Here is a 13,335-nt window from a genome sequence, read left to right on the forward strand (position 1 = left end):
ATTAATATCATTTCATCACTTAAATTATTAATAATAATAATGATATTCTTTTAATTTTAATATTAAATTTAATAAGGTTTTTACATGACATTATAACAAAATTCTAACAAGATTTGGAATTTTAAAAAGTTTAATTTTATATAATTCATTTTTTTTTAATAAGAGCTCCATCGAGCTATTAGCCATAGCGCTCAATCGACCTCTTGCTAACCACGTAAATGGCTTGACTGAGGGTTTACGAAACCCTCGATCGAGCTATTTAAATTTCAAATTTAGGCACTCAATCAAGCGCTTTAAGCGCTCGATCGAGCCTCCTAAGTCCTAAAATCAGCAATTTCAACACCCCTTCTGCAAAATTTCATGCAACTCTATTTTGTACCCTTGTGGACTTAGGGCTAAATTTTTCCTCAGGTGGCAGGTTTGATCACATTGGATTAATGAAGGAATCCTCTATCCAATGGCATGTGAGTTTGATATTTTTGAATTCATATGATATTTTTCATCTAATTTCTTTTAAACATAATGCTTGAAATTTTTTTAACTGTTTTAAAGAGGCTGAATAAAAAATCAATATCGTAAAATATACACAGCGAAAAAATTTCAAAAAATACCACTATCTCCGTTTACGAGTCCTCTTCAAAAGGTTAGTTTTGGTTTTTTAATTTTTTTTTAAGTAGTTGAGAAAACCCTTGCGTGAACACGTGTTTGTAAAATGCAATTGAAATATTACTTTGCCAACTTCGAAAAATAATAAAAAATACTTTTTTGCATAAAAAAAAATAATATGAAAAACTTAGCTCTCTTCGTGTAGATCATGCTTATATATATATATATATATATATATATATATATATATATATATATATATATATTAAAAATTACACATTTTATTTTATGTTATGCTACGTGAACACACACATACCTCTTAAGATGTGTGAAAATTTGCAAGGACAATCATTTCATTTAATGGAAAATTGACATATTATATGACACTAAATATTTTTTGCAGAAACTATCATTAGGACAACAATATAATTCTCCATAATTTGTCTTTTTATTCCAAATCAAAATTCACAGTGCTTATATGAATTTTGAGGGCTTTAATTCAATAAAAGAGGAAAAAACTTGAAATTTCATCGCCACATTTGGACCAAAAGTGTAGCCCATCTTCAAGCTTTCACTCATGTTTATCATGGATTTCACAAATATTAACTAACTAACATATAAATATTAGAGTCCAAACTGAAACCAACAACATAAAGATTATAAACTCATTGTTTGTTTCACCGAATCTAGAGACATGAAACCACATTAAGCCCGTGAAGGCTAAGAACAAAACCAAAACAAACAAAAACCATTTGTGATAAGACTGTGATCATTTTGTTTGAATATGTAAGGCGTTGACTTCCAAGAAAAGGAGGCCCTTAGAAAGTTAGGCCTCAAACCACAAACACAGAGACTATAAACATGTGGCAAGTCACACGAAAGCCTAAGAGACGAAAATAAAGTGAGCCTATGACGGCTAAGTCCATAACGAAAACAAAATAAGACATCTAAAATAAAGTTGCAAGCGCCATGTAACAGAAATTGTAGGAGCATATCAAAAAGTCTAGTAACCTGCAAGAGATTTAGTCAAAAGATATAACTATGAAATTAGGAGGATTGTGAACAGAAGGAACCATAGCACTATTGGGAGGGTTAGACAAGTCTCTTGATGCTGAATCAGATACCACACAACCTTTCACCCCAACCAATCGAGCGTTTATGTCATCCAAGAAATAACGAATATTATGAATAATTTGTTTAATATCCTCCTTGCCAACAAATAGTTTGTAGTTGTCCACCTGTTTATCTCATAATACCATTATAAACAAAGTGTACAGTTGATGGTTGACTAATAGGGAATGAAGAAAATATAACCTTTGTTTCTGTTACCTCCCTGAAGCTGGATCCATTGAAGGCCCTTGTCTCCAATTTTAGAATCAGAGAAATATGAGTGTTCACCAAATTCCTGAGATTCCACTTGTCAAATTTCTTTCCATATCTTTGGAGGCACATATTCAAAGTATGAAGCCATTGAATCCCATGTGAAAAGCTGTCAGCGCTGCAAAAGTGCTTGGTTAGCCCCTCCTCCATGGCTTGGTTGCCTTTGGTGGTGGAATTGACATGGCTGAAAAGGAAAAAGTCATCCCCCCAACACCCTAAAATGAAGTTAAGACATGGAAATATTTTGAAGGGACCAATGGCTGTCAGAAACAAAAGAGGCATATACCTAATAATAATGATAGGATAATCCCACTCTAAGACAATAACAAAATCCAAATTCAACCTACCCCATGAACAACACTCAGAGAATATATCCAACAGAGGAATTAAATGTATAACTTGATATGGAAACAAAGAAAGACAAATTGCACCAAAACTAGCAAACACTCGATTCCTCAACACATAATATTACCTGGAATTGCAAGAACGAAAAGATCATAATACCTAGAATTGATTGACTCCCAATAAGCAAGACTCTAAAACCCCTTCACTAGTACCAAACAGAAAAATTTCTAGGGTACCAACACCCACATACCAATACATGGAAGGGAAAAGAGATACATGTTGATTCTTGAACGAGGAGGGCCGAACTAAAGAGAACGACCACAAGCTCAAAAACTAGGTTGCACTCAGAATTATGCAAGAAAATTACAAAAACATGGAATGCACACCGTCAATAGTATAACTAAAACCATAGTGAAGCATACCCTTTTCACCACCGAGCAGGATCAAAGTGTCACCACACCCCACCTCAAAGGACAACAAGTATCCACATAGTGAAATTGTGTCTCCCTCAAGTCCCCAAACTGATATCTACCCACTGTTCCGATGCAATTTGAGTTAAAACCGCCTCCTTCTACTGTAAGACATCTCAAGCATGACCTCACACCAGTTATGACTACTAGAAAACCATGGTCACAAGGTGAGGATGATACCTCACCTTCGTTGTGTTGCATGATGCTAATCCACCACCCCATTTGTGAGAGCATGCAAGTATTTAAAACCAAGGGACATAAATTGGTTGAGGCATGTGAATTAATCACATTGTGCCATGACGCGTTTGGTAATGGACAAGTGGGTTCCAAAACATCGTTAAACATTTAATTCTCTCAAAGTGTACACCCCCATCAAGGAATAAATTATTATTTTTTAATAATGACAATTAATATAGTTAAAATTTATTTAAACTTTAAATTAGAAAAATTACAATTTAATTATTTAAATATAATTTTATTTGTTATTTTAATTTTAATTCTTTTTTATTTTTTAAGAATATATGTTGTTGTAGGTAGATATTATTTTGTTTATAAAAAACACTATTATAAATAAAAAATTTACTATTTTGGAATGTTTTTAAAATATTTTATGAATTTTGAATTGCTTAATGATATATTATATTAACAAGGAGCCACTGCCGTGGCGGTAGTCCCTGCCGGGGTCTGCAGGGAAGTGCAGAACTTGGAAAAGTTGGCCTGGCGGAAATTGTTCCAAGTCTGGAAAGGATGGGAGGCAGAGGTCAAGGAATAAATGGAGTGAACCACAAATAAGTAATTCATATAAGTCGCTGAAGGCAGGCAGGTACTCTCAGCCGTAAATCATTTCACAGTGGATGCAAATATTACATAGTAACAAAATAGCTATGGGGCCAGTTTGTTGACTGGCCTACATGCTGCAGAGCAGCGACCATTTGCATCCATCTGTCCAGGTATGACAAGAACGATTATGAACTTAAAGAAGCTTTATTTGAATGAAGATGCTAAACAGAAATGCAGAAAATGATTTAGGAACAGGGTTTGGAGATACAAAGTGATCCCTTTCAATAATGCTCAACCACAAATAAACATTCTGTTCAATGTTGACTGAAAAATTAATTGCCTAGACTGAAAAATATCTTTAAATCTTAAAACCAATAATTCATATAAATCGATGTTTAAACCTTAAAACCAGTGATTCATATAAGTCACTCAAGGCAAGCAGGTACTCTCAGCCGTAAATCATTTCACAGTGGATGCAAATATTACATAGTAACAAAATAGCTATGGGGCCAGTTTGTTGACTGGACTATGTCAGAAGCACTTCTTGTTGCATGAGTTGCATCAGCAACAGCAATTCCTATGTCTGCCTTTTTTAGCCTGCAATCGTTTAACAATCTCGTACTTATGCTCTGCAATGACCAGTCAAAATCAGGAAGGATATGGAATCAAACACTAATTAAGGAAATGAAAAAATAAAAGTATCTGAAAAAACACAGAAGTAAAAGATAATTGTTGCTCACCAGGGAAAACACCAGCAAAACCATCAGCCTTCTCTATCAGTTCATCAACTGGCGAAGCTGCAATTGATTCATCTTTGTCCTGACCTAGTAAAGAGGATGATGGATACATGTTTGTACCCATGTCCAGTCGGCAAGCTGTCTCCTTGGCAATAGCCAATTGATCTCCTGATGAACATTTGCAAGTAAATAGTTAAATGTTGGCTCGTTGCATTACAAAAACAGTAGTGAAACTGATGACAACATAACCTCACCATACCTATGATCATTTTGACATTTACACCAAGATTAAAAGCCCTTATGATTGTTTCAGCACTGTCATGGCATGGGGGATCAAAAAGAGGCATCAATCCAATAAAATGCCAGGGCCCTCCTGGACTCTCCTTCCTGCCCTTTGGAACTTGCTGCAAAGATTTTGAGATAGCTATAAAGATATACATAATCAACAAGAAGAACTTACTGGGAAGATTCAGCCCACGGATAAAGCAAAAGAAGCCATATTATTAACCTGATATGCAACTGCAAGAGAGCGAAGTCCTCGTTCAGCAAAGTTGTCAATAACTATATGAACTCGCTGGTCAATTTGTGGCTTATTATGTGCAAGGTTAAGAATCTAGCAGAAGGTATTTGGTCATTTCAGTTTTAATAGAATGTGTACAAATAAGTTTTGAAGCACTTTCTAAACAATACAGCCCATTACCAAGTCTAATGAAGAAGGTCAAACTTCCAAAGAACAATACCTGCTCTGGAGCACGTTTACTAACTTGATGCATTTTCCCTTCATTGTCAATATAAGTGAGAGCTGTCCTCTTGTCAGTTGGATTAAAAGGAAGAAAATGGAGCTCTTGAATGGCTGCCTGCGCCTTTTAGATGCATGGATGTTAAAAGCCACAACAAAAGATACAAATCAGTAAAATAAGCATAGGCTTGCTTATCAACTAAAATTTAATATGATGACATAAAAAAAATACTTGCCTCCTTAGGATCCGTAAGCATCCCAACAATTGCTGCATCAATGGCATCTTGATTCTCTGTTCTGGATGCTCTTGTAGCCATCAGGACAACAACATCCTTGTCATATCCTTTCGTGAAAACCTATTCATGATAACAATTAGTAATTGATACTTGTTTGAAGGAAACTAACAGTACTGGATCATCCAATATTACCACGGACCCTAACTAGCCAATTTGTCCATCTCTGAGAACTTGTTAAGTTCAAAGTCTTAAGTCATTGACCAAGGAATTTAAAACTGCAGCACCCATGATCTTAAGAGGATTCTGAACATCGAATTGCATGCTTCCCTGCAAAACCAAGGATAGAAAACTGAAAATATGGGGGCTGCCACTCATACAAAAGATAGTGAACAGACCTTGCTCTTTGGAGCCAGCCGAGTCATCAGTGCTGCAGCAGCATTGCCAGCATTGTTTTCCTCTATGAAACTTATGGTAGAGTTTATAACAAGCAATGTTAGAATACCACCAAAATCTTGCCAGTCAAGAGGTTTTCCCTGCAAAGATACAATTTACATGATTAAAGCCTCAACTAAAAAGAGTGGATAGGGTATGCCCTGACTGATACTGGCAACAAGAGAGAAATATTGTGACACGGTAGAACAAGAAGCCATCTTCTTTTCCGATAATATGCACACGAACCATAAGGATGAAGTAATACTGTGAACTACTAAAAATACAATAGAGGGGAACGATATCCAATGGGAGAGACCAAATGCCACACTACTATTTACTATGAAACAAAAAACACAAAATTAGCAACAGTACTAGCAAATATTATTAATGATGAAAAAACAAAAGAATAACCATGACCAATTTGCCAAAAAAATACAATTATCAGAAGGAATGGCCACAGTTTAAAGATATGTGTTTAGTTCATGGATTGATCAATGGGGGTATATTATGCATGCATGTTGAAGAGTCAAGATAGGCAGACAGACATGTTTGATAAACTGAATGTACACATTGTAGGTCCGACTAGGAAAAGCCCTTGCAGAGAAGAAAACACCATAGAAAAAAAATAAAATACAACATATAAAAGTAACAACATGATATTTGTGGTGTAAATAGCCAAGAGTTTTCAAAAACAGAGAAAATATGGGCCATGCATTTGAACGTTAATCTCTAAAAATGGGGATTTGAGCTAGCCGAGCGAAGTCAGGAACTTCTCGTTTTTTGAATTCGAAATTCGAATTAATTTAGAAATAGAGATTTGACCTGAGTGATACGTTTCACCCTTTGGTGTTTTTATATCGAAATTAATGACAAGGGAGGTCTATCATGGTATGGAACAGTGGATGCAAATATTACATGGTATGACAAGAACGATTGTGAACTTAACAGAAATGCACAAAATCATTTAGGGATAGGGTTTGGAGATACAAAGTGATTGAATTCAGCCTTAATAAACATTCTGTTCAATCTTCACTGAAAAATTAGTAATTCATATAAGTCAATATTACATAGTAACAAAATAGCTATGGGGCGAGTTTCTTGACTGGACTATGTCAAAAGCACTTCTTGCTGCATCAGTTGCATGAGCAACAACAATTTCTATAAGTCATTCCACATTTGTGCTTTCTAGCACGGTCATAATTTTGATGCATGGTTAGAAGCAAGCAGTCGAAATCTTCAGCTCATTCATTCTCCAACATATCATTTTGTGTAGCCCATACAAACTCCGTTTACCTACTTATGATCTGCAATGATTAGTCAAAATCAGGAAGGATATGGAATCAAACACTAATTAAAGATATACATAATCAAGAATAAGAACTTACTGGGAAGTTTCAGGCCACGGATAAAGCAAAAGAAGTCATATTATTAACCTGATATGCAACTGCAAGAGAGTAGCAAACTTGTCAATAACTGTATGAACTCGTTAGTATTCAAAAAATTTGTTTATATATATGTGAATAAATTAATCCATTAACAAGCATAGGTGTTGTGATTACCATGGAAACTCCATTAGAGATTATAGGCATGAAGTACGGTTTAAACCTCTCAGTCACCAAGAGAATTAACAAGAACCCTCATTAAATTTACCATGGTTCACTTACCATGCTGATAACATAAAGAAAATTTAAAGTAATGACTGAAAATGAATAGGGGGAGAAATACTAGAAGTTGACTATGAAAATCACTATGAAAATGAATTAAATGCTTTGAATGAGAGCATGAAAAGACCTTGTAACATAGAAACCCTCAAAGTGATTCTCCTCCATAACCAGTTGACAAAATGAAACTCAACACAATGCAAGTTAAAAGTGGCATAAGACTAGGGTTTCCAATTTGAAATCCTTACCTATAACTGTATGTTTTGAAGGCAAGGTCACCATATCGCTTTCAAAACATAGAAGTTGACATGCCTGTGACTTAAATTAAAAATAATCGTGTAAAAATATGTATTCAAAAAATTTGTTTATATATATGTGGATAAATTAATCCATTAACAAGCATAGGTGTTGTGATTACCATGGAAACTCCATCAGAGATTATAGGCATGAAGTACGGTTTAAACCTCTCACTCACCAAGAGAATTAAGAAGAACCCTCATTAAATTTACCATGGTTCACTTACCATGCTGATAACATATAGAAAATTTAAAGTAATGATTGAAAATGAATAGGGGGAGAAATACCAGAAGTTGACTATGAAAATCACATTGTATACCTGAGTAGCAAAAATAGGAATTCTAAGATAAATGAGTTCATGAGTGTGAGATTGCAAAGGTGAAATTGAGCTAAATGAATTAAATGCTTTGAATGAGAGCATGAAAAGACCTTGAATCATAGAAACCCTCAAAGTGATTCTCCTCCATAACCAGTTGACAAAATGAAACTCAACATAATGCAAGTTAAAAGTGGTATAAGACTAGTAGATCATCCTTGTCAAGGCTATAACGAATGGGTTTACTGCATCCCAACATTAACAAGTTGCAATTGTTCATGTTTTTGCATTCTCTATGCAGACATGCTGCTACTCTTTGGATAGCCAATACATACCAACACCCTCCAGCTACCTGTAAAAATCTTGGTCTCTTCAAAATGCCTCATTTAAACCCAAGAACCCCAGTTTCCACAATATGCATGATAATGGTTAAAGAGTTTCAAGGAAGAACTTGCTAATAAAAATCTCAATGGATTGTTGTCTGTCTATCTGATTTATTGGTGTTGCAAAATTCTGCATGGGTCATGTATTACTGGCATAGCTATTTATATAGCAGAATTTTAATCTGGGAAAATTCAAAATTAATATACCTTGAACTCAAAATTCAGTAAACTCTAAGAGAAATTTGCAGCAGACACAAATTTAAACCATACATAAACATTAAAAAGCTTCCCCTTACACAAAATCCAATGAAAAATCCAGATATAAGTTATTGAAATGGATGTTATTTAACTGTTCCAAGGTTTTGACTTACATATAATCAAAATTTGTCAAAACACTAAAACATAATATACAACTCAAAACAACTGCAAAATTTGTAAGAAATAAACAACGCTTACTGAAATTTTTGTGATCTCATTATGGTTTGAAGCCTAAAGTTACATCAGATATTATAAAATATCACAATATATCATAAGATACTTTATATATAAGTTATTTTGAAAAATTTCTGATCTTAGAACGGTTGGAAGCTTGAACTTACATGGGATGCTATAAAATATCCTATCAAATTCAGGGCGAATCCCCACCAAACTGTACCAAAAATGTAACCTGTTAATCTTTGCATCCGGCACATGAGGCAGACAGAATGGTAAGCCTTGGGCAGATATTGAAATAAGAATATTAGGAGCAGCACTGTCATAATATAAGTGATTTCTCGCCTTTTTATAAGGTTTGGCACAACCAACCAGAACACCACCTGCACAAATAAATAGGCATTCAATAGCAATACGAATTAGAATATGATAAAGTCTATGTAGTATTTATGGAAAAGATTAAATAATTATAATAAAAAAACTCTTTATACTTCAAGATAAGTTCGTCTTTGCCTTCACCTAAAAAGATATCTCGATCTCTATATTTAAATAAAAATCAGAGAATCTAAGAATCTAGAAATATGTAAATCCAAAGACTGTCAATCCAAATGCTCTAAGAATTTAGTAAAATGCCAATCAACACCCAACTGCTCTAGGACTTTAGTAAAATGTCAATCAACACCCAGCTGCTGTAAGAATTTAGAAAAATGTCAATCAACACCCACCTGTGGAAGTGGCAGTATGACAAATATATCAAACCAAAAGCCTTTGAGATAACGCAAGTAATGGAGAGCAATTAAACGAGCATCCCAAACAAGTTTTCGAGAGCCCACTACAAGTGATTCCTTTTACACATATGCAAGCCTGAGCTGCAACCAAATATGCCATAAATGCAAGGCATCACTGGTAGAACGCAGAACAGTCATGAGAACAACGAACTTCCCATCTAGGTAGATGCACATTAGGTCTTTACTAATGGATAGAACATAAAAGCAAAGGGGGTCGATTGCCAATCCAATGGCACACACAGGAACAATAATCTTGTTCCATCTCTGGATGGCTTTGCTTCTTGGGTCCAATACTATTCCAAATATCCATTTACCTCTCTTCCTTGACTGCAGGCATGGCTGATGAACTTGGCATTCGGTTGGAAAAATAGAGGAACCTGCATTGGCTTCCCAATGGAGATGGTTTCTCTTATTATAGCTAATGGAATGGAAAGCTGGAGTTTCTATCTGGGTGCAAGCAAAACACTCCTCTGCTGATGTGCCTCCAGATCTTGACAGGGACAGAGACGAACAGACCTCAGCCTTGCAATGTCTTTCCTAACTCAAATACATACTACCATTATGGGTTGGCGAACTTTACATTCAAAATAAGGAATTAAGACTGCATATAAATAACAAGCATGTTCAGACAAAATCGTTCCCTAGAGTCGAAACTCATCAGCCATAAAACCTTGATAGAAAAACCCTAGACTAGTTCAAGTACCCGATAAAGGGGCTGAACTTCTAGCACGATACACGACGAATTGAGAAAGTGTTCCTCTAACTCTTCATCCCAGAGTCTTCTTCACGTGCAAAAACCTCCACCCTAACTGGGAGGAGTCCACAATTAGAAGTTCGCATTTTAAAAACAATATATATGTATAAACCGGGAGTTTGCATCTAACAATGGAAATTAACTTTCATAATACCTGTATAAATGAAAGTTCCCAACATTGTTGAACTGTTGAAGCATAGAAACCTGTTTCACCATTAGAAGAACCATAATACAACAACAAGGGACCAGTAAAGTAGCTGACACTGAAGAAACTTGAGCCATAGCCATGCGATTTGGTATCAGCTATTAAATTGGTGACAGACGAATTGAATGACAAGGGTTTGGATTCATGGCGATGACGACTTACAACAAACCAACTTGCCGTCCTTTGCATCGAACAACGTGAAGCCGATAATAAGACTCCAATTATTTTCCGCACCAAAACTTCGCTTAGACTTAGGTTAAAATGTCAATATACTAAAAATATAACTGTCAAACTACTCGGTCAGCGATCGATCGATCGCTAATAGTCCCAGGCCGGGACTAATAATATAGAATATTAAACTACAATATATTAATGTACAGATTAATATATGCCTAAAGATGTATATCAACCACATTTATTAATATGATTATTATCTTTATCACCATTTTAATTATATTTCTAAATTTTATTTTGTAAATTAAATTCACATTATATTTTATTAGTTTTAATCTTAATTTTTAATACCACATCTCATTCATAATGTAATCCTAACTTCTCCTTCAAAACTTGTGGCAACCATCGTGACTCCCAGATCGTTCGCTTATGCTCATATGAGTCAAAAACAAAATTGGCTTATAGACTCTACAACCATCGCAAATGAAGACAAACATTACAAACTCGACAATATCTTAATACATGACTCACGACTCAATATCCTAAGAGCCCTGCAACTATAGGTTCACACATACACTCTCATGCATATGCGTAGGATTGTCGAGATCTGAACTAAGAATTATCTTTGAATTTACTCAATATGCATACATGATCAAACTGAGCACAGTTGTAGGGCAAGAGTAAACCAAAGACTGACTCTCACTCTGAATGAGGAGAAGAGGCTTCTCTTATATTATTTATAATTCCTCGAGGGAGCATAAGGCATCTCCTCAGGCTTTGACAGTTTGACAAAGTACATGAAAATTGTCCTAAAACTAAATACTACAGGCCATGATTTTCTATAGATTCTTTAAGATGAAAGTCAATCTGCACCAAAAGTCGTAAAATTCCTCCAAGTCTCAGAGATTCGTCTGGTAAGATCTTACACAGTGGATATTTTTAGGAATCCCACAAAACCTTTAAATAGTACACAGTGGATGCTTTTGCTGAAATCCCATGAGAACATACTGACTCCACATGAGTCGGCCAATATGATAAGGTACAAATTTACTAGTCATCAGTGAAACAGACGCACATGGGTTCTCCACATGAGCACCCTATTGGTCTATCAGAATCATATGAATAATCTTCTGCAAAATTAGCTTAAGTACTTGGTCCTGAAGGATCTGCACTTGTTGGTTTTGTGTTATTGTCTCGAATTGGGTAAATATTCTCTGAAAAACATTGTTCAACATCAGATCCCTTCATGAGGGGACAAGGGTCACAAACAAATTCCCCTTGGAAGAGGGATTCCACTTGGAGGTTTAGTTCTTCTACTTCTGTTACAGTCCTAACCACTTTGCCTTTAGGATTTATGACATGATTTTTATATTGGATATATTTTAAAGGTTCTAGTAGTGTGATTTTCCCGCCAAGATGCTTAAGTTTGAATTTAAACCATAATTCTTTTTAGGCAGCTGCCTTCATATCTTCTTGCAAGTGGAGGATGAAATTGTTGCACCTTTGTACCCAATATTTTCTTGGACAAAATTTATCAAGAAAAATTTATGTCTAACCAGTCCATGGATGCCGTACCATATTATCAGGGTTTGTGCAAATTATTACATTTTCTTTCTCCCTGACCATTTGAAGGATTAGAGAATAAGAGATCTAATTCATTGTGCCAAAACCTAGATCACAATAACATTGGTTATCTTCTTCATCAATCCAAGCTCCATGTTTTTCTTTGACCAGTTGACTGTAAGAATTGTTGATTTACCAAAATGCCTTTTTTTCCCATTTTCTAAGATATTTATCTTTAAGGGATTGGATATAATTTCTTGGACAATGGATAATTTTTTCATAGAAAATTCTGCAGTCGTATGGACGCAAGTTTGTGCATGCAACTAGAGGGTTTCAATTGCATGGAGGGCTCATCATGAGTGATACTAGGGCTCTAGTTCAGTCAGAAAGAAGGTTAACTGAGAGGTTTGGCACCTAGAGTGGTTGGTTGGCCCCTGGGAGTCCTCTAGCCTCTGATGAAGGTCAGTTTGGTTTTTTATTTGTCAATTCCACTTCCTTAACTATACTTGGGGAGTTGAATCATATCATAGTAACTCTTCATCACATGTTTACCCCTGTGAACTAGTTAGATTGGGTATATGTGGGAGGAGGGTGTTAGGGTGGTATTAGAGCATGGTTCATTGCTTGGAATAGATGGGCGAAATGTGGTTGTCGTGCATACATGTCGGTTGCATATTCGTTCATTATACTTGTGGTATATGTATTTGTTATGTATGCATGGCGGTAGTCATTGTTGTAGTTGTGTTGTCACATAGAAGTTGATGGTGTTATTGTAGGGATATGTTTGTCATTAATGCATCTTGGTTGAATATGCATTTGTTTTGTATGTCGGTTTATGTGGGAATATGCATGTAGTGTTATGGTGATGACTTTCACTCATAAGTTCATGATATGAATTTGGTGTTGTCATTCATGATGTTGATATATTGTTATGATTATGGTTATACATATATCATGCTAATCTAGTTGACCTTGCAAAGGATATATCCTCCCTGGACTATAATGAGGTATGTTGGTTATGTTATATTTTGGTTTAT

The 13,335-nt window shown here is 35.3% G+C and overlaps 1 protein-coding gene across 1 annotated transcript in view; it reads right to left on the reverse strand.

Moving 5' to 3' along the window:
* Window positions 1–4,142: 4,142 nt before the first annotated feature.
* The window catches only part of LOC149177140 (plasma membrane ATPase 2-like), a 137,466-nt gene continuing 128,273 nt past the window's right edge, over window positions 4,143–13,335 (reverse strand). Inside the window, exons 2-10 of the mRNA XM_089421674.1 lie at window positions 9,050–9,197; window positions 7,910–7,913; window positions 5,689–5,826; window positions 5,294–5,413; window positions 5,059–5,181; window positions 4,827–4,931; window positions 4,578–4,722; window positions 4,322–4,486; window positions 4,143–4,210 (exon numbers count right to left, since the gene is read on the reverse strand). Of these exons, the coding sequence (XP_089277800.1) occupies window positions 4,143–4,210; window positions 4,322–4,486; window positions 4,578–4,722; window positions 4,827–4,931; window positions 5,059–5,181; window positions 5,294–5,413; window positions 5,689–5,826; window positions 7,910–7,913; window positions 9,050–9,197 (1,016 nt within the window). The remainder of the gene's footprint in view (window positions 4,211–4,321; window positions 4,487–4,577; window positions 4,723–4,826; window positions 4,932–5,058; window positions 5,182–5,293; window positions 5,414–5,688; window positions 5,827–7,909; window positions 7,914–9,049; window positions 9,198–13,335) is intronic.

This window comes from Pinus tabuliformis, chromosome 4_1 (assembly GCF_031772625.1).
Source record: "Pinus tabuliformis cultivar Carrire ecotype Pingquan chromosome 4_1, CPIR1, whole genome shotgun sequence".
Lineage (NCBI taxonomy): Eukaryota > Viridiplantae > Streptophyta > Pinopsida > Pinales > Pinaceae > Pinus > Pinus tabuliformis.